The sequence below is a fragment of the Coffea arabica genome, chromosome 3c (genome assembly GCF_036785885.1).
Source record: "Coffea arabica cultivar ET-39 chromosome 3c, Coffea Arabica ET-39 HiFi, whole genome shotgun sequence".
Classification (NCBI taxonomy): Eukaryota; Viridiplantae; Streptophyta; class Magnoliopsida; order Gentianales; family Rubiaceae; genus Coffea; species Coffea arabica.
In genome coordinates, this window is record NC_092314.1 from 2,329,932 (window position 1) to 2,355,094 (window position 25,163).

Genomic DNA, 25,163 nt, shown 5'->3' on the forward strand with positions numbered 1-25,163 from the left:
AAGCAATAGATACAAATAATAATCAAGGCGGATTATCATTATTTAGTTTGCATTATCCTATAACTATTAGTACGTCGTTTGGTATAAAATTTTTCTTTTTTTGTAGTCTATATTAGATTTTTCTTTTTCATTTAATACTTTATTTATTGTATATTAGATTTTTTTTCTTTAACATTTATGTGCATTTGCTTTAGATTTAGGTAGGAGGTTAACATGATGATATTTATCTAATTACAAATGTGGTGTTATGGTTTGTTGCTAAGTAGACATTTGTTGGTTTTATTAAAGAAAAAAAAATAATAGAAGTTGACATTTCATCTGATTTGCCAAGGGAGGAAGTTTCCACTTGGTAGAGTGTAGATTTATAGCGATTGATTGCCTAATAGAATTGGAAGTATTCTCTCACAGGCTTTCCACCAACCTTAAGTTAAGATCCTCGTCTTAGGTCCCTTTCCTGTCGTTGATTGAGTGGAAGAGACTTTTTCCTTTACCAAGGAAGGTCTAATGCCCCTAGAATTTCAAGGGGTATTTACACATCCAGTTATGTATGTTAGTATATAATCTACGAGGACATCATCCAGTCATCAAACGCCCGCAAAAAAGGTTCATAAAGTCCCCACAAAGGCTATTATATTAGACAGAAGAAATGCATTAGCAGAATTTGCCTCGAGAGATCAGAATTGCTATAGCTCAGGGAACCAACTCCAATCTACTGGGAATAGGAGCCAAGGAAAGATGTTTTGACCCTAGCTAGTTTAGTTTGTTTCACTTGTGCTCCTCTGGTTTAGACAATAACGATTTATGTACAAATCTTGGCACTAATAAATATTATTATTATTAGTGATGAGGAGAGAATTCATAATCATTCTTCTCCTCCTCAGTGCAGTGCAGGGTTGAACGAACCAGAATTGTCAGAATAGGACCTGATCCAACCTATAAAGATAGGACGCGGGGCTGGAGCGGTTGTCAGAACAATCGCTCCAGAAGGTGTAACATCATTTGTACAGGGTGTAATAATAGAATAACAACGAATAATACTAGAACAATATTTTTGTGGGTTCCACACGGCGTGAAAATCGAGTTACAAGACGTGATCTGAGCCGCACAAAATTTTGAGACCTCATCCAGACCAAGGCCCCTCATCCATAAAGATAACTCTCTGTTTCGGAAATGAAAAAGGACCTGCATTTAACAGGAAAATCTACGGTACAACAAGGATAGAGAATCAGCCAGCACTCGTATGGATTTACATATAAGCTGCAATTCGGAGGATGTCTATTATCATCTTCACTGACCACCACCACCATTAATAAGAGAAGAAGCTGAAGAGTACAGCACACGACATAAAAATGGCACATGTAAGAACCAACTGAAAACCTTTACTGGTCACTCGATGATTAACTCCACTTTACCAGAGAGGGCTTGCCCCACTAGTTGTTTGTATATCAACCGGCGCCCCTCATTCTTCATCACATAATCTACATGGTCTTGCCATCTAAAATGTTCATTAAAAGTTCCATATTTAGAATAAATACACATTTTTTCAAGTGCTGCAGCAGTTTGCAGCACATAAGAAGCAAATTCTATCTCGTATCTCGTTCCACGAAAACCATCAAATGCCACTCCTTTAAGGTGACTGTGATGCCTACAAGGCCACGTTCCTCCTCTCTGTTCAATGTAACGAGGGGATCTTGCCTGCAACCATTAAAAGATCCATTTAATTTCTACTATTTGCAGATCAACACAAGTATTGTAAACATAATTTTAGGGTACTAATACAAAAAAAAAAACTTTTGGATACGAGCAACCAACCATTCAATAATTATAGCCCTTTCCAACATAATAATAAAACATCAAAAAGCTAATCACAAGAGTGGTCGGTCACCCATATTTTGGATACGCATGAAGAATAAAAGATTCTGAATGTGTCTACCTAAAGATACCAGAAAGACTACTGGCTTAGAGCAAGAAGCCGCTTCAACAAATTTGCACTGCAATGTATACCATCTAAAAGAATTTCAAGTGCATATGCTTCAAAAACACTATCCATTTTGCTACATTTCATGAGGTAATAAGATGAATAGTGGTGTCCTTACGCCAAGAAACATTTGACTACTGTTACCATCAGCTTCAGTCAGATAACCAGCCCTGTTCCCATCATACTCAAGTTTAAAAGCTCCTTTGAAACAATCCCAGACCAGACCAAGAAACCAAATGTCAAAGAGAATGAAACTAACCATAAGATGATTGAGTAATTTTTCTTCTTATTATTATGCCTTTTTAATTACTTGAAACAGAAAGTCCGATTATAAGTATAAAAAAAAAAAAAAAGACTGAGCTTCTGATCCAAAAGTGCCTTTCCAGCCCCTGGTCCAAGAAATTGCCCAGGATTTCAAGGTAAAACTCGACTGGGCACGGTTTTAGATACAAGTACCTAGTTGGTAATTTCGTTGATAACTAATATGGGATGGTTATTCTTTTGCAAAACTGCAGACGGATATAAACCCCCCCCCCCAACCCCTCCGCCTCAGAAAAGGGAAAAAGGAACACAAGAACTTACCAAGAGATGAAGTAGGTCTAAAAGTGGGCAGGCATCAATAATATGAGCAACAGTTTGCAAATCAGCTTGAACCTTGAACGTCATCAACAAGGTTAACATCGTAAGGTTGCTGAACATATTCATCTTAGCAGGCATGTATAGTAGCTGAATCAATGGGAGAAAGAAAAGGCACAGCCATCAGCACAAAAAACAGAATAATGAAGCAGAAGAAAGATTATTCATATGGCATCTGTACAAACCTCATCGGTTTTAGTTTGGACAAGTAATTCTTTTAACCGAGGACAGGACTTTGCAACTTCACCAAACACACAAGGCACCGTACCATTACCATTAAAGCTGAGAGACAACTCTTCCAATTTGGGAACAAACTGGAGTGAGCATCTAATAATTTGATCAGTATAACAGGAAAATAAATAAAGGTTTCCGGCACAAATATCTATCTCCTTCAACCCTGGACAAATTCAATATATAAAGATCTCAATCGGAGACATTGACCAGATATATCTAACTTAGGAGGAACTTTACAGTGCGACACTACCAACCCCTGAAGGTTCAAACAAGAGGATAAAATGATAGGAAATTCTCCATTATCCAAGGGAACCTTTACCAAAGTCAGAAACCGAAGAGAGTTATTATGGCATCTGAAACTTGATTGCAGAACACAATTCATCAATTTCAAGCGGGTCAATGAAGCTGCTTCAAAAAGCAGCTGAAAAGGCAGAGGGAAACCATACTCATCAACACAGTTACAGGAGTGGAAACTGAGCATAAGTTCCCGTACACCTTTTAAGGCATCAGATTGGATCCATCTACTAAAATCAGCTGCAAATTTTTTCCCCAAACAACATGTCAAAGAGAGCCTAGTTATGTTTTGACTGGAATATAGCTGTAAAGAGTGATATACAGCTTTCAAAAACCTAAGCTTATGGCTATGTCTACCATTATGATGATGCCCATTCTCTCCAAACATCCTGTTGCAATCAAAGTCTAGACTAGACCTAAGTTTGCAAATGTTCTTCCACCTTCTTGACAAAATTCTAGTCCGAATAGCTTCAACCAAGTCCAAGTGTGAGAGGATAATTGATAGAATATCATCTGGCAGTTGACTGATTCTATCATCTTGCATGTCACCGTATGCAACCTAATTAGTAAAACACAAGCAAAACACAAAGGTATGTGTTAAAAAGAAAGCAAATTTACCATTTATATTATGATAAAAAAGAAGCACAAAAATATTACATCAACAAACTTTTTCTGATGGTTTCTGGTTCCCCTAGAGAACAATACAGTTGATAACAACTTAACAAGTTATTATAACAAAAGCATTATATGATAAATCTTTTTCCCGAGACAAGAAAATACGTAATGAATATCATTACATATTAGTTGTAGTAAGTTTAAATGGACTGAAATTGCACAATACAGTTACCAGGATAACCCAAGAAAGCCGAAAATACCTTTAAAACGTAGTCTCTTCTCTTCTTTACTACAAAACCTACTTTTCCCCATAGACCACATGATGTTATTGCTATTCCAATGGCAGCCCCAGTCCCTGCCAAGACCAGCAAAGGCCAAGCTTCACGTCCAGACCAGTACATTGCTATTCCTAAATTGCAGGACCTAAAAACAGTGATAGAAGTAAAACTGTCCACTCATCAATACATCGGCATAATTAACATCCAAACCACATAGTTGTATCAACTCTCAACCAAGAAAACAAAAGATCACAAGAAATTGGAATTTCTCCATTTTGACAAGCATATTTATTAAGCTCCGATCAGCCAAAACAAATAAGGAGTAGCATAATGGATTGTCAAAAAATTTCTCCTAGAATCCCATGTTGAAATAAAGAAAGCCCAAACCATACTATCTCACGTGGTACTGAATCTGCCCTATCTTATATAACATTAAAGTTTCCCCCAGCAAGATCACATACATGATGCCCAAAGTTGATTACCAAAACAGAAAGAAAAGAAATATGAGCTGATCTTTTGGATCATTCATTACCCTAACTGATTAGCACCTCAAACAGAATACCGAAAACCAAAATATATAGAAATAGCAAAATTCAATTTCCATATGTTGATTAGCAAAATTGACTAAAATGAACCGGCCACACATCCAAAAATTTAAGGTGGGTTGGGGGGAACTCCTTATATTCCTCGTTGCTAACAAAAATAGTAAGAAAGATGCAATTTTTACAATTTATTTTCCGCTAGCCTCAAGCCAACCAAAGACAGGAACAAAAGCTTCAATTATCAGCCATGCTACCGATAATCCCCAGAACCAAAAAAGAACAATTCACTGCCTATACGTTGATTAGAAGTTAGAACAAGACGATCCCGTAAAAACAAGTTTGGTATGATTCATTGTCAGAGCCATCGAACTCTTATAAACGCACATGTTAGTATCGACCAAAATCTCTTAATGTGACCACCTAAAAATTACTTTATATCATATCCTAGATGTTGACCGGCAACCCCCATCTCCTCTTCTTCTCTCCGAAAAAAAAACCAAAAAAAAACGAAAAACCAAAAAAGGGAATGCAGAAGTTGGAAAAAAAGTTATTTTACGTGGTAAATAAATCCTTTCACTGTTTACAACACAAATACCATCACAAAGATGCAACTTTTACATCTTCCATTACGAACAAAAAAACAAATAAAATCACGAAAGATTTGATTTTTGTGCCAGAAGCAGCACGATGGACAAATCATATATTGGACAAAAGAAGAGAAAAAAAAAGAACCATGAACATTAGAAAGAAAGCATACACATAAAACTCAGCAATCCTTTCAAATAAACTGAAATTTGTGAAGATCTATATTCCAGTCTCCTTGTTTTCGTTATAACTTTGATGTTATTATTATACAATAAATAGGACAGAAAGAGACGGGAATAAACAGAGAGAACAAAGGTGAAGCGGCATAGAAGTCTTCCTAAATCCTAATCCCTCCTGCTTTGCGAAGTTTGGGAGTTTAGGATAGAAAAGAGGTGAAGGGAAAACTTAAGTCACCAGATAAGAGAAGGGATTATTGTGTTGTTTGGAAGCTTTGAGAATTAGTGGAATGATTTTGGATATAAAAGTTATTAAATATTTGTTCAAAACATTTTTAAGGATAAAATAGATATTTTAAAAAACTTTCATAAGTTTCCTCTAATTTTCTCTCCATTTCTCTCTAATTTGGGAGGAAAACTTTTACTGCCTATTTATTCTCTTAAATCCTTCAATTTATCCTCTTTTCTTTCCTAATAAAAACTAACAAAAGAAGGAAATGTTCAATTTCTCTTCTTTCCCCTTCTTTTTTTTTCCAAATCATCCACTCCCAAACGAACCCTTAGATTAGTTTTCACATTATTAATCACCAATGGAGGAGTATAGGCCTGTAAATTTGGGTATTTTGGTTCAGGTTTTACTCAGCCCGAGACCTGGCCCAAAAAAATTTACGTGCTCGGGGCCTGGCACTTTAAAGTTCAAGCGGAAGCGGAACCTTTCTATATCAGGCTTCGGGCTTTGAACGGGTTTAGCAATTATTCAAGTTTTTTCACCTTTAAAATGTAAAATATTTCATTTTAAAAATCCTAGGAATAAAATGAGCGAACTGCTCTTATGAACACCTCCAGCCTCCACTCTCGATTTAACTGAGGGAAAAACAGTTCCAATGGGTCTCAAATTCTTTTTCAAGTAAAGTTTTAACCCTTCAATAATTAACAATAAACGTTTGACCATCGATCTAATAAAATAGCATATTCGTGGTTCTTCTGTCAAATCCAGCAGTTAAATTAACAGAAAGCATCATTTCGTAAGACACGTGATCAAATATCAAGGGTATTATAGTCTCTGAATGGTTTACCAAGCACCTCCCCCCTCCACCACCCCATCACCTGTGCCACCGCCATGGCTGCCGTTGCTCTTGCTTCTCCTCACGATAATAAGCAGCATGACTACAAGGATGATTTCTTTGTGAGCCTGGGTCTGGCTGTGAGGACTCTAAGGAAAGACCTCCCTCTGCTCTTCGACAAAGACCTCAAATTTTTTTTTTTGACATAAAAGGCTAATTACCTGTAAGAAGTATTTAGTGTATTTAGTAGCAGCACTAGCAATCCTAGGCCAGAGATCAGCACACTCCTTCCCAATTGGCCCAGTGATAGCAAATCCTTGATCCCCTTCACTGAAACGAGCCTACCCTTAATCCCCTTCCTCCTTGCCCATCTGAATCTGCCATCTTGGACACTGAGAAGGGCTCGCCTACGACGTAGCGATTGATAGCCAGTGCTGGCAACGAAGGCTTAGGAGGCAATTTCCCAGGTGGGCTGCGCGGCGGGAAGGTTTGCTCCTCTCTCAGGGTTGGAATTGGGGAGGACCCATGAGTAAGAGATATGTGATCTAAGGAAATTGATGATCCCTCGAGTGAGTAATACGGAGAAAAGGTTTAATTGAAACCTAACCTGTATTATTCAGTGTGAAGAAGCTTTCGAGCACCAAATATATCAGAATTTTCAGTCGGGACCTCATAAAGCCAAACTCCTGGTTCAAATTTGACCCCTTTAAAGTGGTTCCTCATAGAAGCCACAATGACTTGAACAAATCTAGTAAAGGCACTTCCCATTGGCTTTTGGTAACGATATTTTGAGAAGCCCACGACCAAGATAACGATAGAGCAAAACATTGCCACAGTTGGAACCGCAAATCCCCAGCTCCAGCCCTTCTTCACTTGCACGTAAACTAGAACTAGAAGAGTAATACCCAAGAGTGCACCCATGTTAATGGCAAAGAAAAACCAATTGAAAAATGAATACTTCTTTTGAGGAATTGGGGAGGACCCAAGGTTGAAGACAACGACGGTTTTGGCACTCATGCTCTCGAAGACAACGACGGATAGCAGAAGGGAGCCTGTTGAGCCTACCCTTGATCCCCTTCACCGAAATGATGTAGAGGTTCTTTGCCCCATTGTTATCGACTTAGTTCATTGTTGTCGTCACCGGAAGACCCAGCGACATCCTGAACTTGTTCCGTAGGAAAGAGCCCATAATGCCCTTGATATTTGGTCGCGCGTCGCACGAGATGATGCTTCCTGTCAAAATTAACTGCTGGATTTGACAGAAGGGCCACAATTATTCTATGTTATTAGATCGAGAGTCAAAACTTTATCGTTAATTATTGGAAGGCTAAAACTTTACCTAAGAAAGTTGGGACTCTTTTCCCTTTAACCGAGCGAACTTCCCTTAATGGTTTAAAGTTTAAACGAAATATTTCAGGTTTTTGAAGAATAAAAGGGCAAATTGGCAACTGACCTGTTGGCATGAAAAAATAAATTACGCAGGCACAGCACAGCACAGCGGAAGCAATTCTAACACGTATAATTCTGACACATATAAAAATATGTGAGAAGATAAGGAAAATAAATACACAAATAAATACTCAATAATTTGCTAATTCAAAATCCAATAATAATAAATATCAACTTATAACGTTTCGCTCACGATCATTCACAACTCTTAACTACGAGACTTTCTCCCAAATTTCAATTATGAGACTTTCTCTCAAATCTATTCTTATAATTCAATTCAACTCTTTAAGTAATAACCTACTAGACTGATAGTATTTATAAACTCCAAACCTTTCTAATACAAATATAATTGTAAACCGAAACTTACTTGGAAATTGATCTTAAATTTCCTAATCCAATATGGAAACTAAATAAACAAGACACAAAAAAAATAGGAAACCAAATACAGCTTAGTTTAATTTCCTACGTGACCGATTAACTGGGCTAGGCTGTCAATTGGCATATGCAAATATGAATCTGTATCTTGAAATAACTTATTTTGGATGCTTGCTCTGAGACTAGCGTACACTCATGGTATGGTTTTTTCGTGCTATTCTATATGGTTTGCCAGGTTTTTGTCTGATAGTATTTGATATCATTGACATAATATTACTAAATTATCTTTTCAAATAATCATGTGACGTTGGTACCGATTAAGCCTGTCAACGGGCCGGGTTCAGGTCGAAATTTATTATCCCAGACCCGAATACTATACGGACCCGGATCTGATCCGTTTACCCAATGGGTCTTTTACTCTATGTTCCGGATCTGAATTCGGATTAGGTCTACCCGAAAATATTTATCAAAACTTATAATTTTCTAATAAAAATAAGAAAAAAATATATTTATAAACTAATTTCTAACTAATACAAAAAAAAACCAAATAAGAAAAGAAAATCAAATTGATTTTACTCAAATACATTATTCTAATCAAATTATATTGATAAATATATATTTTAAATTATTAATTTATTTATATTCGGATCCGGGTCTAATATGGAGCAAAATACTATATTCCGTATTCGACCCGTTTTTATTTGACAAAACGGATTTGGATCCAGGTCCAGGTAACGGAATTAAATCCCTACCCATACGGTCATACCTGTAATAATTTCACGGATTCGGGTCTAAACCCGGACCGTTGACAGGCCTAGTACCGACTTGCAGGAGTATTGAATTAAAGGGTTTCTTGACTTAGGAAGCCTCCAATGGTTGCCAAGCCGGAGCTGAAGGACATTTTAATCCGATACTAAGCAAAAGTATCGAGAACTTAATCTAAAGCATGAGTAGAAGTTGCCAAGTTTGGGAATCCATAAACTACTCTCGGGATAGGGGTAAATTCTACAAAACGGTGCAGTAGTTTCTAACATTTCATGGTAAAGACATTTTCAACCATTAGAAACTAGACAATGCAACAAACACTGCTTCATATATGGTATTAAATAGGACATTCACAAACTAGAAACCGGGTGCTCTATCCTATAGTAATAAAAGTTTGCCACCCACGTAATATGACTATGGGTTAAAAACAAAAAAATTCTTGTGGTATATCTAATACATAGAAAAACCTCTTATAGTTTCAAAACATACAATACGACATCTCATGTTTTGAATTAAATTATAAACTAACAGAATTCGTTAAACTTAACGGAATCCGGTAAATTTAACGAAAAACTTAACGGAATTCGGTAAATTTAACGATAAACTTAATGGAATCTAGTAAGTTTAACAGCCGAAACTGTCATTTTCGTTAACTTTAATGAATTGTATTAGTTTATAATTTAGTTCAAAACATGAGATATCATTTTGTATGTTTTGAAATCACGAAAGGCTTTTTTGTTTTTAACCCCATGGCTGTGAAGAAAAGTCAACTAGCCAGTTTGGCTATTGGTAAATTTCGTTTAGTGCTTTGAACTCCAAAATCTCAATTTAATTGAGTCAAATTGGAAAAGTTTCTATTTGGTCCTTTGAAATACTCTGAAAGTATCAATTTGATCCTCAATAAAAATCTCAATTTGAATTAAAGACTTCAGTTTAGTCACATGAAGTGAGGAGATTTTTTAATTTAGTCTTCCAAATATATAATGCTAGAAAATATAGAATAAATTTTATATACATCATCAGCGTAAATTAACTTTTTTTTTTAATGTAAATTGACTTTAGATAGATGTCATAGCAAGTTTATTATTTTATGAAAATCATTTTATTTTTAATAAACTACTTCTAAAAATAAACCTAGTATATTTCACGAATAATTCTGCAAAAGATTTGTTCTTCTCTTCTAATTTCCTACCCTCTAGCATCTATAACTTCTATTTGACTTTTGCATTATCCAAACCACCAATAGACCTCAACCATCATCGTTTCGTAATTAAAATAAGACTAATAGATATTTTTATGAATGTGGAGGAACTGATGTAAACTAAGAAAATTTTGGAAAAAACTTTTGGATCCAGGGAGGCATGAAATCATGGATCATGTAGGGAAAAGAAATTTTCTCTTCAAGCTATGGAAAGATATACATATTTGTCATTAGATGTAGAGAAAGAAAATTTTGGAGATCTACAAAGGTATGGATTTTGAGATTTGAATTGGGACACGTGATTTTCACTTCAATTTACCATGCTAAAATAAGTGGGAACAGATTGAAGAAAGTGGACAAGTAAATACATTTAAAAAGCAAAAGCATGAAAACAAAGGCAATGGAAGGATAGACCTGTAGGTTTTTCTGGAAATTGATTTTCTTGAGTTTTCATAGTTTTAGTTGAGATAAAGTTCTAAATTTCTAATTCTATTAAGCTGTTGATTTTTTATTTGTACTAAACTCTATTTAATTAATTTCTATGTAATTTAATATTTTAGAAATTTATTTGCATGTATCATAAACTATTTTTAACAATTTTTTTTATCTCACATACATCACTTCAAAAGAATGCTACAATTTTTTTTTTTTCAAAAAATTATCCCAAATAATCTCTTATCCAAATCAGTCGTTCCAAAGTTTTTATGTGCTACCGTCTAGACTACACTTATATCTTTCAAGACCTCCCATTTATAAAAAAGAAAAAAACACTTACATTTTCAGTAATGAAAGAAGCTAAAATTAGTTACCCAACGAGTTACACACCTTCATTAATGAATTGGCACACAATAATGAACCATTGGCATAAAATGAGTTTATACTAATGGTGTATAAAAGATTTATTCAAAAAATATATGGATAAATATTTTGTACACTATTTATATATATATAAACTAGTGGGTTTATTTATACATGCAACATGTGCAAAATATGGAACTCAAATTCAAGTTTGGATGATGTAATGTGTATCCCAATGCACTAACACACGCTATTAGTGTAATGATTAATCCAAAAAATTTATATCACTAATTATAAACAAAGGTTGTGTTTGTCATTTTATGAAGCATGTGGTCATCTTAGGAATTTATACAATAAAATGTATTAGTTTACCAAATTTCAATTTCCAAAAAGTATAGTGAATCAAAAGAGAAAACTACATTATTTAACTAATTTATACTTTCAAATTAATTTTTGAAATAAAATCAGAAAAGAAGCAAAAGAGCACAGTTTTAAAGAGCTTGTACTAGTCAACATTAAAATATTTGAATTTAGTATTATTTAGTTTTTTTAAAGATCAAAATAAATTTAAAAAAGTTGAAAGTTTGACTTGAATCAATTGACTAATGAACTTCCAGTTCATTCAGTTCAGTTATCAATCCTAGTGTAAAAATATTAAATTGAAGGGAATTAGTAGCTGAGTTTTATATTATTCAGCTTATGGTTTTGCTTGTATTAGAGGCTCATTTCCTTGCTTCATTAAATTTTTTTCTTCTATTATTCGTTCATCTTGTTCTTGCCAAAACTCCCCCATCTTAGTCAATTTAGGTTATGTTTTTATTTAGTTTAATTTTGCCTTGCTTTTACCTTCAAATTTTACAATTTTGTTACTCTCACATATATAAGCAAAATACGAATGCATAAGGTGAACTAATGCATAGGTTGGTACACCAAAGTAACTAAAGGAGATTTGATTTTTAAATATTTCTAAAATTTCATTTTCAATATTTTCTTTAAGAGGTGGATAAAGAAAAAAAAAAGAAAGTAAAATGCGTACAGAGAAAATGAAAATTTTGATGGCAAGAAAATGCATGGTAAAAAAAGTAAAAGGGATAGAAATAAATTGGATGAGCAACAGCAAAGAAAATAAAATGGAAAAATGAAAAATGAGTCAAGATCCATGAGTCAAGAATATTTGATGAAAAAACATGGGGTCCGTTTGGATTCCTTGTTTTTGTCTCTATTTTTTAAAAACTGTTTTTCACATTCCAAATACTACAGTAAATGTGTATTTCCAAAACAACTCTAAAAATACCATATTCAAACATAATTGGAAAAACTTGTGAAAGACAAAGTGCAACTCTACCAAAACTTCATGGGATTTACTACAATTCACCGTCCTTTTTAGGTCACAGAACCAAAAAGCCACGTTGCTCAGCACATTTTCGGGACTGGCATGACATCATTCACTGACTTCCTTCTGCATCGTGTCAGTCTTTTACCACAAAAACGCTAAAGACAACCATACCATACCATACCATACCGAATTCTTAAGTTTCCTTAAGAAAATGTCAGAAAAAAACCATACCATACTGTATAAGCATCCACCAAGCTATTGACATGCGAAGCTATTGACTACCAAACATTCGAAATTGTACAGAATCTACCAAGCTATTGACTCACGGTGGGCAGCCATTGGCTACCCACCCATCAACTGCTGCTCTCCCAGACCCTAAGACTGCTTTCCCAGCTTTAAATAAGCTGCGCACCTCGCAGCCCATCCATATTACCCCCACAACGAGTGCAATTCCAGCTGCTCCACACAGGATCTGCACACACACACACACACTTATTCCTCTCCCCGGTATTCTCCTCCCTCTCCCGTCTGCTGCGAATAGGGGCATTGGGACCACTAACTGTTAGCTTGCTCAGATTGACCACCATTCTCGTTAATATTTTGCTGTGCACTTGCAGGAGAACTGATGTCAGCTGTAATTTCAATCTTTTCACCATGGAAAATCTTTGCGATCCCCGTAAAGGAAGACCTGCTGGCTGCATTTCCATTTTCGGTTGTAGCCTTTTAACAAGTGAAAGCCAGCAAAACCATGAATCAGCATTTCCTTAGCAACTTGCTCCAGCAACCTCTGCGTCTGAGGACCATCCATTGTAGCCTAAAAAATTATTCCAATCCTTATATTCTAAACGGAATCGATATCAGTCAAAGCAATGACAGATCAACATGTGTTAACATTCAGCAAATATTAACACTACTAACTCATTATGTGCAGAGGCAAATAATGACAAGATAATTCATCATGCATTCCTGAAGCTTGACGGCCGAAACAATGCATGATAATGACAATCTAAACACTTCCAAGTCATTCAAAATAATCATTTGTTGAAATAATAATAATATGTTCCAGAGTGATCGAATTGTGATAAGATCAAGTTATTCCATTTCTTAACCTGTTTTTATGTCACAGTGAAAAGGATGTTGCCTTTGAAATTTGTTTCTACCCATCCTAAACAATCAACAAAAATCTGGTACCTCATATAAAAAAAGTAGTGCTATAAATGGAGAATTGAAAGATTTGAAGCAATGTGTTTTGTTACAGACTGCATATGGCGTAAGGAGTAATTTTTGCCTACCGTAATTGTAAGTGCAATCAATTTATATGTACACAATTTCCAAGTGAATCTACCAAATGATTTCACAAAATTTGCTTGAATAAGAGTCTTCAAGTAGCTCCAAACCTAAGCTGGACCACAGATAAAGTAGGCAATTGTGCCATGATTCATTGATTCTTCACTATGTAAGAATGCATTGCAAAAGCAAATATCTAATTTATTTTACATGATAAGTAATGCAGCATAAGAAATTGATAAAGAAGGTCTAAGTGAGTCAAGATGGTCTTAAAACAACTGAAATTCTGCCTAACTGATAAATTCTTTAAATCTTCCCCTTTTTACATAACAGTACAAATTTTGAGACAGTAACTTACAATCAGCGACTTCACCTCCCTGCACCATGACAGGACGGGAGAGACAATCTTGGAATATGGTAAATCTGATTCAGAATATCACAAAACAATCTTAAAGCAATGCAGAGAATCAAATTAAAATTCCACATCAAATGCAATTAAAAACGTTAAATGTGATCAGAAATGAACCTAGTTTACGACGATTGTCTTCTTCATCAGAAGTGTTGTATTGGGAGCATGTGGCACAAACTAAGGAAGGAATCCCCTAGAACATTCAAAAAAAAAAAAAAAAAAAAAAATTAGACAATTTTCTCACAACCAAGGCTAAAAGTTTCTCCTCAAGAATTCTGGTGGTTGAATTCAATCACCAAGAAAACCAAACACCAGTATAAAACTATAATAATTTAGCAAGATCTTCACTAAAGGAACTTACAATTAAAGATTCAGAATTTCCAAGCTCCGAACATGATGGAACGGCTGAAGATAAAAGATTTGCTATATATTATAAAAAAGAAGAGCAAAAAACGCAGAGAATCAGATATCATCCACATCAAATTATTAAAAGTGTAAAATTGATCGATAATGAACCTCCTTGACCGGCGCATTCTTCAAAAGTGCAACAATGAGCGGACTCTCCGACTTCAGAATCAACTGGGAGAAGGGTCACCATTTCACCGATTCAACCAAACTATCATAACCCTAGGTATGCCTTTCTCAAAGTTGGAAACGAGAGTCTCTGGGGAGAATTGCCAGGGCTTTAGAAATTTGTCTATATGTTGGTTATACTTGATATGCAGTAATAATTGTCCGAAAGATAACCGCCATCAGGCATGTGCCGGAATTGAATACTGAAAACTTATTGGGGGATAATTTCAGAAACCTACCTCGAGGTTTCTGATAATTTAAATTAAGCTTCTCTAAGGTTTGAAACATTACACTTATGTCCCTTAATTTGATAGTTTTAGTAACAAAATCTTAAAATAATATTGATTTGGACAATTTTTTAAATGAATACCCAACAATGCTCTTTTGGAATGAGTTTTAATTTATTTTCCTATACAATTATAAGATTATTTAGTATAATTATAAGGAAAATGTGCCAAAATTTTCATGTACATATTTACTATTTGATAAACAACTATAATAATAATAATTCTATTACTATGATATGATATTTTTGGTGATATTTTATTATGGATTTAGATTTATAAGATAGAAAAGAAAATGTTGAAATAATTCATTTAGAGTTTATAAATTTTTGGAATAGTGGGATTCTCATAATTTAGTAGTACTTTTGGACCATTTTATTTTTTGATTTATTGTTAATTTTAATACAAAAAAATTGGAAACAAAGATCAGCAAAAATATTGGATTACATAGAAAATTAACTTGTCAAAAAAATCACTAGTTCCACATTTGATTATAATAGAAATCTAAAGGCAATAGTAATAGTTCTACAGTTTTATTGGCGAAAAATTTTTAAAAAAGGAATAAGAAGGAAAAAGAATGAAAAAATAATTTTAAAATTCATTCTAAGTATAAGCATACTAAATAAAAGAATTTCATTAAAATATTTAAGGGTAAAATTATCATTTTAAATAATAAGGAAGGTATGTGTAATTTTTTAAATCTCAGGAGAGCTCAGTAAAATTGCCAGAAATCTCAAGGAAGGTTTCTGAAATTATCCCTACTATTAGTGATCAATTGAGGTATAGCTATCTTAATAGGAAATTTGTCAAATTGGTCTCTAATATTTTATAAAAAATGAATGCATTTTTTATCTCTGATAATTTCGAGCGCAAATTCAGAAAACGCAATTTTGTCAAGAAGGTGGAAGAGCGTTTGCAAACTTAGGTCTAGGCTAGAGTTTGATTGTAGCAGGATATTTGGAGCTATCGTGTATGATCGGAGCTGCAAGCATAAGTTAAGGTTTTTGAAAGCTACATATCGATATCTTTACAGCTTTATTCGGATCAAAACATAACCTATATCTCTATAACAAAACATAATCTTTACTGTGCTTTTAGCAAGTATGGTGAAAATATTCCAAAATAGTGAGTCTTTCTCTCTGTGTTTCATTCGTCTCTATTCGCAATAGCGGGAGCAAATAATCACTATTTTGAATTTTAAACATTTGGACAGAAATTAGTCATTATATGTCCAAGTAAGAATCTGTGCAAGCATAATCAGCACAAAGATACTAACAAAAAAAAGGTAATTAATGGAACCTATGCTTAGATATTAGTGAGTAACTATCAAGTAAAATCTCCACAGAAGTTCATCCAATCAGTTAAGCAGATTTGAGAACCTAAAATAACAACTCCAGAGTAACATAATGAACCGCTTGTCCTGTTGCATGGCAAGTGACGATAAACCTTGCATTTTTTTTGAACACCTACTGGAAACCTGTGCTGTTTAATCCTTATCAGTATATGACAAATCCAAGAAATTCCAGGGATTATGGTTTTTCTTGAATAATACTTGTGGCTTATTTCACAACATTGCCAGCTAAATAGCAAGTGCAAATGACCAAAAAAGAGCTGTTCTACCTACTAGATTGGAACTACCAGTGGACGACTGGTAGCCGGATGATCAATATATGCATGCATTGAAAGCTGGCTTTAAAGAAAAAGTACTTCAAGAACCCTAATTCTGATTCTCCAATTCACATACTCCTCTTCATCCAACAAAGTTCCAGTTGGAGGATTAAATGGATACATGGTGAGGTATTACAAACAATGGGGACAGACGCAAAAATAAAAATTAAAATTAAAAAAGAATACGAACAAATGTGGATCTTTTCTTTTTCTTGTAGAAGAGTCGAGAATACAAACAGTTCTACGAAGCATTTGCTGTTCTAAGGACATCCTCTATACATTTCTCAACACCACTGGGATTATCATTGCAGAGTTTGCCCACAACAGAAAGGCAAATGCACTCATTCAGGGTATACCCCATCTTCAGCATACTACCCAAAACAAACAAGGCATCACCCCACTTATCTGCTTCAGAAAGACAGTGAATCAGTCTCTCAAAAGTTTCCTGCCGTGGTCTGCGCCGACTCTCTAGCATATTGCTCAGCCACTCCATCCCCTCAGCAAGAAAGCCTTGCTCAACCAGTCCAACAATGATTGAATCATGACTACAGACAGCGGGTAACACACCCCTTTCTTGCATATCTTTCCAGAGTACTGTACCTTCCTCAACATGCCCCATCTCACAAAGTTTTTCAATTAGCACTGTATACGAGGCAGTTGATGGTTGCAAACCCCTATTTATAAGATCATGTAAAAGCTTTGTTCCCATAGCTATATTACCTTCCTGGCAGAAGCCCTGAATCAGAGAGTTGAATGTGATGACATCACAGGCAACATTTCTCTCAGCCATTTGTTGGAACAAGTCATGAGCTGCTTCTACTTTCCCATTCAAGCAAAGGCCCTTAATCATGGTGTTGTAACTCACAGTGGTCTCACCATAACCAATTTCGCACATTTCCTTAGAAAGCCTCTCAGCTTCTGCTAGATTACCAATCTTAAAATACCCATAAATGAGAGCATTGTATGTATACTCATTAGGAATCATACCCTTTTGTATCATTTCAAGCCACAACCTCCGAGCATCTCCTAGCCATTTCATTTTGCAAAGGCCATGAATCATTGTGGTGTACATTACCCGATCTGGAGCATATCCTCTATCCTTGAGATCATTAAAAACTCGAAAAGCCTCATGTTTCATATTTCTCTTGCATAGCCCATAGATAACTTCCTGATAAGTAAATATACCTGGGGGCTGATTCATCGCAATCATAATGTGCAGTACATCTGACATTCTTGAATAATTCCCACTCTTACTGAATACACGTATCAATTGATTAGAAACGACACTAGAAGGAAAATGACCACCGTTCACAACTTGGCGAAGAAGTTCATAACCCTTCCAAACATTATCATCTATGCAAAAAGCATCAATCAAGTATCCAGTAGTATCCACATCTGCGATAACACCACTTTCGATCATATTCCCATAAACTTTCCAAACAATATCAGCCCTTCTTGCCTGAAGTGCACCCGACAACGCTGAATTCCATGTCTTCAATGTGGGGCAGTAGTTTACCCACTTCAAATAATCAAATACCTCAAGAGCATCCTCAATCAATCCATTTTCACAAAGGCACTCTGCATAACGCTCCAGGTCATTGGGCTCCGGCATAAATCTCATAAAACCAAGGAAATTTTGTGCAATTTTAGCAGCCTTGGCCTCCACAAGTCCATTAAAAATCACAGTACACAAGACAGAATCTGGCAAGAACCCATGTTGAGAACTAATCCAATAGTAAAATCGGAGAGACAGAAATACATTATTTTGGTGCTTCAAGACCTCATTGTAGAAGCTGGGATCAACAAAATTCACAGTTGGAAATTCTGAAAGAATGGTTTCCTCCCATCGGGGTCGGCTGCGGATAATCTTGGATACCGCTTTGGCTATCTCAGTAAAACCCTGCGGTTTAAAGTCATGAATTTTAACCACATTTGCATCTAAATTTTGCACGAATTCTCCATTCCCAGCACTGCTTTTACTGGTATTACTATTGTTTCGGTTTCGGATTTGACTATTAGGATTTTGGAAATGGGTATTCGGGGTCCGGCGGATGCAGAGATTAGTGAAAAATGAAGGAGGCCTTCCCATTCAAATGCTACTAATTCTTCATATACACATTGAAGGGTGTCGTAAATAGCTAATAGTAATATTTCAGCTCAATGAAATAGGTATCTGGAAAAACAATCATTGATAAAAGAAAGAGTACACAAGATTGAAGAAATCAATAGTAGCTTCAATTTCTCCCCCCAAAAAAAAAGAGGAACTTTGAAACTTACATCTCTGGAGTTGATAAATATTGAGCAGGTGGGGAAAATCGTAAAAACCCAGTTCTGAAATTTAAACGACGACTGAATAATAAGGCTATATGGAGAAGCAGTTAATCCGCTGGCTACGGGGGAGCTCTTCACAGCTGGCTACGGAGGAGTTGGAGACTTGAAATTGAAAGAGAAGCTGCAGCCTGCAGGGGGCCAAAGGGCTGAGAGAAGTTATAATGCTAGATGGTGCCCTTAAAGTTTTGTCTATTTAGCAATTAGCACCTATGTTTTAAGTCTTTGGACAATTGGTTCGTGTTTAACTTTAATATGCCCCTAATTTCTCAATGAAATGATTAGAGAAAATTTTGACAAAAAAAAAACGATTAGATAAAAAATGAATTGATTTCTGTTTGTTCTATTTCTTAAACAAAATTATTCTATTTACATCTCATACAAATAAACATATGATTTAGAAAAAGTTGCATTTTGGCACCAAATATTTGGAACAGCTGGTTTTAACCTCTAAAATTTGAATGAAAGCAAATATAGTACCAAATGTTTAAATCTCTTAGTATATTTAGCCCAATTAACCGATTTTAACCAATTGTTATCAGAATCTGTCCATGTGAGTAGCACGTGCGAACGACTAATGTTTGAAAAAAACTAGAAAAAAAAATTGAAAAAAATGTTCGCAGCCATGATCTATAATTAAATAATGCTATTTTTTTAATCTTTACAAAATTTAGCTACTAGCATGTGCTAATCATGTGACTGAATTTCGATAACAATGTATCAAAACTAAACAATTGGACTAAATGTGCTAAAAAATTAGAAGCAATTTATATTTTTTATTTTTTTCTAATTTTTTATAATAATTAGCTACTAGCACATGCTATTCACGTGATTATAATCTGGTAATAATTTGCCAAAACCAGTTAATCGGACTAAATTTACTTACAGATAAAAATATTTGATGCTAAATTTGTTTTTGTCTAAACTTTAGGAACTAGAACCGTGATAACTAAAACATTTGATACTAAAATTGCAATTTTCTCTATAGAAAATGTTAATTATTTACATAAATTATTTCAATAGTTATAATATATGAATTAAAATAATCCAACAGTGTAGGGGACCATTTTCTCAATTTGTACGTCTCAATAATATTACTTATATACACTTTAAACTACTCAAATGATTACAACAATTTTTGCAAAGAGAACTATTTTCTCAATTTGTACCTCCCAATAATATTAGTTATTTATATTTTAAAATATTCAAATGATTATAATCTAAGGGTCAAAATTACTTATTTCATCGTCTAATAGTGAATTTAACTCAAGATATTAAACTGAAAAAAGAAAGAAAAATTTCCCTTAAACATGTAAAGAATGAAAAAAAAATTTGGATCCCAGTTTTGGATAAAGAATTTCCCTTAAATATATTAATGAATTTCTGTTTTTGCTGCTATTAAATCGTCACTGTCACGAGTTCCCAGACGGACCCGCACCGCACAAAATCCACCTCAGCACCTTTCTTGCAGCTAGCTACGCACACTACTCATTACTCAATAAAAAAAGAAAGAAAAACTAAATTGAGCTGACTAAAAGGAAATTAAATGATGTTCTACCGTTTCAATCAATTCTGATTTAAGGGCTGTCGAGATTTACTCATTTAATTTGGTTTTAGCTCGGGAGTTGAATGTAAATTTGGATTTGGAGAAGGCCTTCTTAAAGTTTGCGCCCAGTTTTGGATTTTCTTCATGTTTCCTCTTCGGCGTTTCAATGCATGCGGTTCCTGAGTGATAAGCACTGTAGTTTTAGCTCCAGAAGACCGATTTCATCATATTGCCATTTATCCAGATATGCTAAGGTAAAACCTTTATCACAGTCCCTTTTTTTTCATAAAAAAATTCTTGAATTCTTTACCCATCTATTACGGGTATCTGGTTCTTTTCTGATTTTGAGTTAATTGGTTAATGATTTTTTTTTTCTCAAAGAAAAAAATACTTTCCTGGTGACAATTTCTTTATGGGCTTTTGGTGCGATGGGATTGGGCAATTGTAGTAGTTTGTTTGATTTGAGCTCTGTGGTGCTTTTCTAATTGTCAAGTTGAACTGGGATTTGGCTGCTGCATCTCACTAAGGAAAAACTGCTGCTTTTGTGAATTGGTTGTAGGAGCTTAGCTGAAATGATGAGTGTAAAATGTATATTTTATTGGCAATGAATTATCGGTGTTTGCAATAGTTTGTGATTATGTATAGGTGCAATTTGAGTGTTTTATGGTTCTCCATTAATATCTGAAGAAGTGAATGCCCCAATATATCCATAGGAGCAGAGAAAAAAAAAAGGTTCCTTAAGCTTTTGGAGCTTGCTACGTGAGTGATTTTGTGCCAAGAAAGTGGATAGGTTTAATTGGATGTGTGAGTTGGATTCTGGACCCTATTGGATTATTTACATGACTATACTTTATGAAAGTTTGCAGATCTCCTGATAGAGGTTATCTTGCTGAACTTTCCTCAAGAATCTCATTCTACAAACAAAGCCTGTCGTCTAACATAAGTTTCCATGTAATCTTTCTCAACCCTTCTGAAGTTTGGCACTCAATATTTGTGGTTTCCAGTAGAGTTAAGTTATAAAAATAAATGAGCTGTTGGCTGTGGCTGCTTTCTTTATTCACTCTTCGTCTTACTACAGAATAAGGCCTTTCTGTTTCTCTGTATCTTATCAAACTTCATGGAAATATCTACCTCAAATTTGTAGTGAAACACCCCCTATTATTGAAATTACTGGAATTGTAGTGCAAGAACAATGTAGTTTTTCTGATTATTGTAAAAGCTGACTAATAGAAATAAAAGTGGGATATTTTTTTCCAAGTTTCTTGTTGTATCACCACAGAGTGCTATTTGCTTTTCTTGCATATTCTACCTAATCTATATAATGGAATACACACACATCTGTGAACGTGATGCTACAAAATACAAGTTTAAGTCTCAAAATTTTCCATATTTTGTTAGTTCACTAGATTTTATCCAAAGGGAACTGTCATACTCACTCTCAGTACACCAAACTGAACTTAGAAAAGTTAACAAAATCCCATGATGTGGTGCTGATCAAGCAACTGCTGAAATGTTGATAAAATTTCTTTATGTTCAGATGTCTTCTGGTATACTCTCTCTCTCTCTCTCTCACACACACACACAGCATGTGTATGAGTGTTTGTGCTTGTGCATGTGCTATGCTTTGCAAACTCTTCCTTCATATCTGCTTTCAGTAAAAACTTTTTTCTTCCCATTTGTATTTGCCATCTGGTTTCTAATCTTTGTATTCATGTGTCGATGCATTCATGGAATCATTGTATCTGCATATTGATAAATCTCATCTTCTGCCATGTGATATTTATAGTGTTTGTGCTGGTTGGTTGTTTATTTGTCGCATTGTGGTGCTATAACGGACTCACAGCCATCTGTTAAGAGAAGTTTTGCCATTATATTCATCAGAGACTGCTTTCTTCTAAATTATTTGTGTCCTTTTAGTTATTCCACTGGGAACATTGTTTGGTTGCATCTCAGATACTGATATGAGCAGAGAAGAGTTAGGAAATGCTATAACTGTAAGAGGCAAACCAATAGCTCTAATGGTTGTGAAAGCAAATGGCCATAGGGATGATGAAGGAGAGTCAAAACTTGAACCTCACGTGGGGCTGGAGTTTGATTCAGCAGAAGATGCACAGGAATTTTATAATCTTTATGCCACACAAGTAGGTTTCAGAATCAGAATTGGCCAGCTTTATAGGTCCCGTGTTGATGGTTCTGTTATTTCTAGGAGATTTGTATGTTCAAAGGAGGGTTTTCAGACCAATTCAAGAACTGGTTGTCCTGCTTTCATAAGGGTGCAAAAGGCTGATTCTGGGAAATGGGTTCTTGCCAATATCAACAAGGAACATAACCATGAACTTGAACTTCCTGGTGAGATCTGCCCTTCGCGTATACAGAGGAAATCTCTTCCAAACCCCAGAACAACAGCTGTCATTTCTACTAGGACAGGAATTAGATCACATGAGGAAGAAGGTCCATCTGGTGTTGTTGATGCCAAACGACTCAAACATGATGAATTTAGAGGAGAACCAGCAGATGAACCATACAAAGGTCTTGAGTTCACTTCTGCTAATGAAGCATATCAGTTTTACTGCACGTTTGCAGCTAGTACAGGGTTCAGAGTTCGGATTGGTCAGTTATTCCGTTCTAAGCATGATGGGTCTATTACATCCCGAAGATTTGTCTGCTCAAAGGAAGGGCATCAGCACCCTTCTAGAGTAGGTTGTGGAGCATTTATGAGGATACAAAGACAAGAAACAGGAAGGTGGGTTGTTGACCGTCTTCAGAAGGAACACAATCATGAATTTGACACTGCAACTGATGCCAGTCAGAGAACAACTTCTGTGACAAAGGGATTTAGAGAAGAAGTAATCAGCGGGTTGGAAAATTTGGATCTAGTTGAAACAAATGGTGGTCTTAGTCTAGTTAAAAGAGGCCGAGAAAGTAATATTGGAAGTGATTGGTACAATGTACTTCTTGAATATTTTCAGTCTCGGCAAGCAGAAGACACAGGATTTTTCTATGCAGTGGAGATAGATAATGGCAAAGCTATGAGCATCTTCTGGGCTGATGCACGGTCTAGATTTTCCTGCACTCAGTTTGGGGATGCCATCGTATTTGATACGGGATACAGGAGGGGTAGTTATTCAATGCCATTTGCATCATTTGTTGGCGTTAATCACCACCGGCAGCCAGTACTTCTTGGCTGTGCTCTAATTGCTGATGAATCTGAGGAATCATTTACTTGGGTGTTTCAAGCATGGCTTAGGGCTATGTCTGGCCGGTGTCCTGTGTCAATAATAGCTGATCAGGACAAAGCAATTACATATTCCATTGCGAATATTTTTCCTGGGACACATCATCGGTTTTCTTCATGGCAAATGCTGGCCAAGGAACAAGAAAACCTGGGAGCACTGCTGTCCTTGAACTCTGAGTTCAAATATGAATTTGAGGCTTGTATTTCACAGAGTCAGACAGCTAGCGAATTTGATTCTGCATGGAATGTTCTAATTAATAACTATAATTTGAAAGAGAGCACTTGGTTGAAGGAAATGTACAGGATGCGTAAAAGTTGGGTTCCTTTGTACATAAAGGGCACGTTCTTTGCAGGTATCCCAGTGGATGGAAGCATAAAGTCTTACTTTGGTACAGTATTGACAGCACATACTCCTCTTAATGAATTTGTTATACGTTATGAGAAAGCAGTTGAACAGCGACGTGAAGATGAAAGAAAAGAAGATTTTAACTCCTTTAATTTGCAGGCAGTTTTGCACACAAAAGATCCCATAGAAGAGCAGTGTCGAAGGCTTTACACAATAATAATGTTCAAAGTCTTTCAGAAGGAGCTCTTAGAATGCTATAGCTATGCTGGAATAAAGATGAATGTTGAAGGTGCTATTAGCAGGTATATAGTGCAGAAGTGTGGCAATGGGGATGAAAGGAATACTGTTGCATTTAATGCTTCAAACCTTAACATCAGTTGCAGTTGTAAACTCTTCGAATTTGAAGGCGTGCTTTGTAGACATGCATTGAAGGTGTTCCAAATTATGAACATAAGGGAACTTCCATCTCGTTATGTCTTACATAGGTGGACCAAGAACGCAAAATATGGAATACTGCGTGATATTGATTCAGGTGGTGGCTCACAGGATCTCAAGGCATTGATGCTGTGGAGTTTGAGGGAAGAAGCCCGCAATTATATTGATGCTGGAGCAGCGTCGTTAGAAAGATATAAATTGGCCTTTGAGATCATGCAGGAGGGTAGGAGAAATCTCTGTTGGCAAAATTAGGATGTATCTCAGGCACAAGTCATTTTTCTTCTCTCTTCTACAGTTTAACTCCAAGATCAGATGACTGTAGTTCTGAATTCTGACGCTTATAATCAAATGTGCGGCAGGTTTTACTGGGCTTCAACTCATATAATTATAAAATTTTCCTCAGTATTTCCCTCATTTTTTCCAAGAATTGGAAGTGAAATGTTGTCTTGAATTTTGAAGTCAGCTGATTCATAACTGATGGTTGAGCACCATCTCAAAAGAAAAGGAGTTTCCCTGTAACATCCTCTGTTTCAGTTGCGTTTGATTTCCTGATCAAGGGCTCAAGGCATTGTAAGTGTCGATGTCTTTTCATTGATATCTTGTGCATATGTTTCTCGAATTATGTTTATTGATGGAGTTGAAACACAAGTTCTTGGACAAGGGGAACATGTAGTGCTTTTTTTTTTTTGGTAAGTAAAAGGGGAATCTAAAACCTCTCACTTATAA

General features: G+C 35.4%; 5 protein-coding genes across 15 annotated transcripts; 1 reads left to right on the forward strand and 4 right to left on the reverse strand.

Annotated features, from left to right (window-relative positions):
• Positions 1 to 1,160: 1,160 nt before the first annotated feature.
• Positions 1,161 to 3,021, reverse strand: LOC113734044 (uncharacterized). Its single transcript, XM_027260358.2, has 3 exons — positions 2,800 to 3,021; positions 2,561 to 2,704; positions 1,161 to 1,695 (listed from the first exon to the last, which is right to left on the reverse strand). Exons 2-3 carry the CDS (start codon positions 2,693 to 2,695, stop codon positions 1,387 to 1,389), a joined length of 444 nt encoding a protein of 147 aa, XP_027116159.1. The 5' UTR covers positions 2,696 to 2,704; positions 2,800 to 3,021; the 3' UTR covers positions 1,161 to 1,386.
• Positions 3,022 to 7,014: 3,993 nt separating this feature from the next.
• On the reverse strand, positions 7,015 to 7,419 carry LOC140038167 (protein NRT1/ PTR FAMILY 8.1-like). Its single transcript, XM_072083262.1, has one exon. The coding sequence runs from the start codon at positions 7,417 to 7,419 to the stop codon at positions 7,015 to 7,017; it is 405 nt and encodes a 134-aa protein (XP_071939363.1).
• Positions 7,420 to 12,482: 5,063 nt separating this feature from the next.
• On the reverse strand, positions 12,483 to 14,780 carry LOC113734045 (uncharacterized). 2 transcript variants are annotated; one of them, XM_027260359.2, is made up of 5 exons: positions 14,539 to 14,778; positions 14,384 to 14,445; positions 14,140 to 14,215; positions 13,972 to 14,036; positions 12,483 to 13,140 (listed from the first exon to the last, which is right to left on the reverse strand). In XM_027260359.2, exons 1-5 carry the CDS (start codon positions 14,618 to 14,620, stop codon positions 12,976 to 12,978), a joined length of 450 nt encoding a protein of 149 aa, XP_027116160.2. In that variant the 5' UTR covers positions 14,621 to 14,778; the 3' UTR covers positions 12,483 to 12,975. The 2 variants fall into 2 exon arrangements, with proteins under 2 accessions (XP_027116160.2, XP_027116161.2); XM_027260360.2 differs by having other exon boundaries at positions 12,837 to 13,140; positions 14,384 to 14,427; positions 14,539 to 14,780.
• Positions 14,781 to 16,586: 1,806 nt separating this feature from the next.
• Positions 16,587 to 19,025, reverse strand: LOC113734047 (uncharacterized). The gene has a single exon (XM_027260361.2). It carries the CDS (start codon positions 18,634 to 18,636, stop codon positions 16,789 to 16,791), a length of 1,848 nt encoding a protein of 615 aa, XP_027116162.1. The 5' UTR covers positions 18,637 to 19,025; the 3' UTR covers positions 16,587 to 16,788.
• A 1,259-nt stretch (positions 19,026 to 20,284) lies between these two features.
• LOC113734048 (protein FAR1-RELATED SEQUENCE 7-like) lies at positions 20,285 to 25,097 on the forward strand. Of its 10 annotated transcripts, none has more exons than XM_072081774.1 (3): positions 20,285 to 20,675; positions 21,281 to 21,372; positions 22,339 to 25,097. In XM_072081774.1, the coding sequence occupies exon 3, from the start codon at positions 22,383 to 22,385 to the stop codon at positions 24,687 to 24,689; it is 2,307 nt and encodes a 768-aa protein (XP_071937875.1). In that variant the 5' UTR covers positions 20,285 to 20,675; positions 21,281 to 21,372; positions 22,339 to 22,382; the 3' UTR covers positions 24,690 to 25,097. The 10 variants fall into 10 exon arrangements, with proteins under 10 accessions (XP_071937875.1, XP_071937876.1, XP_071937873.1 ...); XM_072081775.1 differs by having other exon boundaries at positions 22,375 to 25,097; XM_072081772.1 differs by having other exon boundaries at positions 21,288 to 21,372.
• Positions 25,098 to 25,163: the final 66 nt, after the last annotated feature.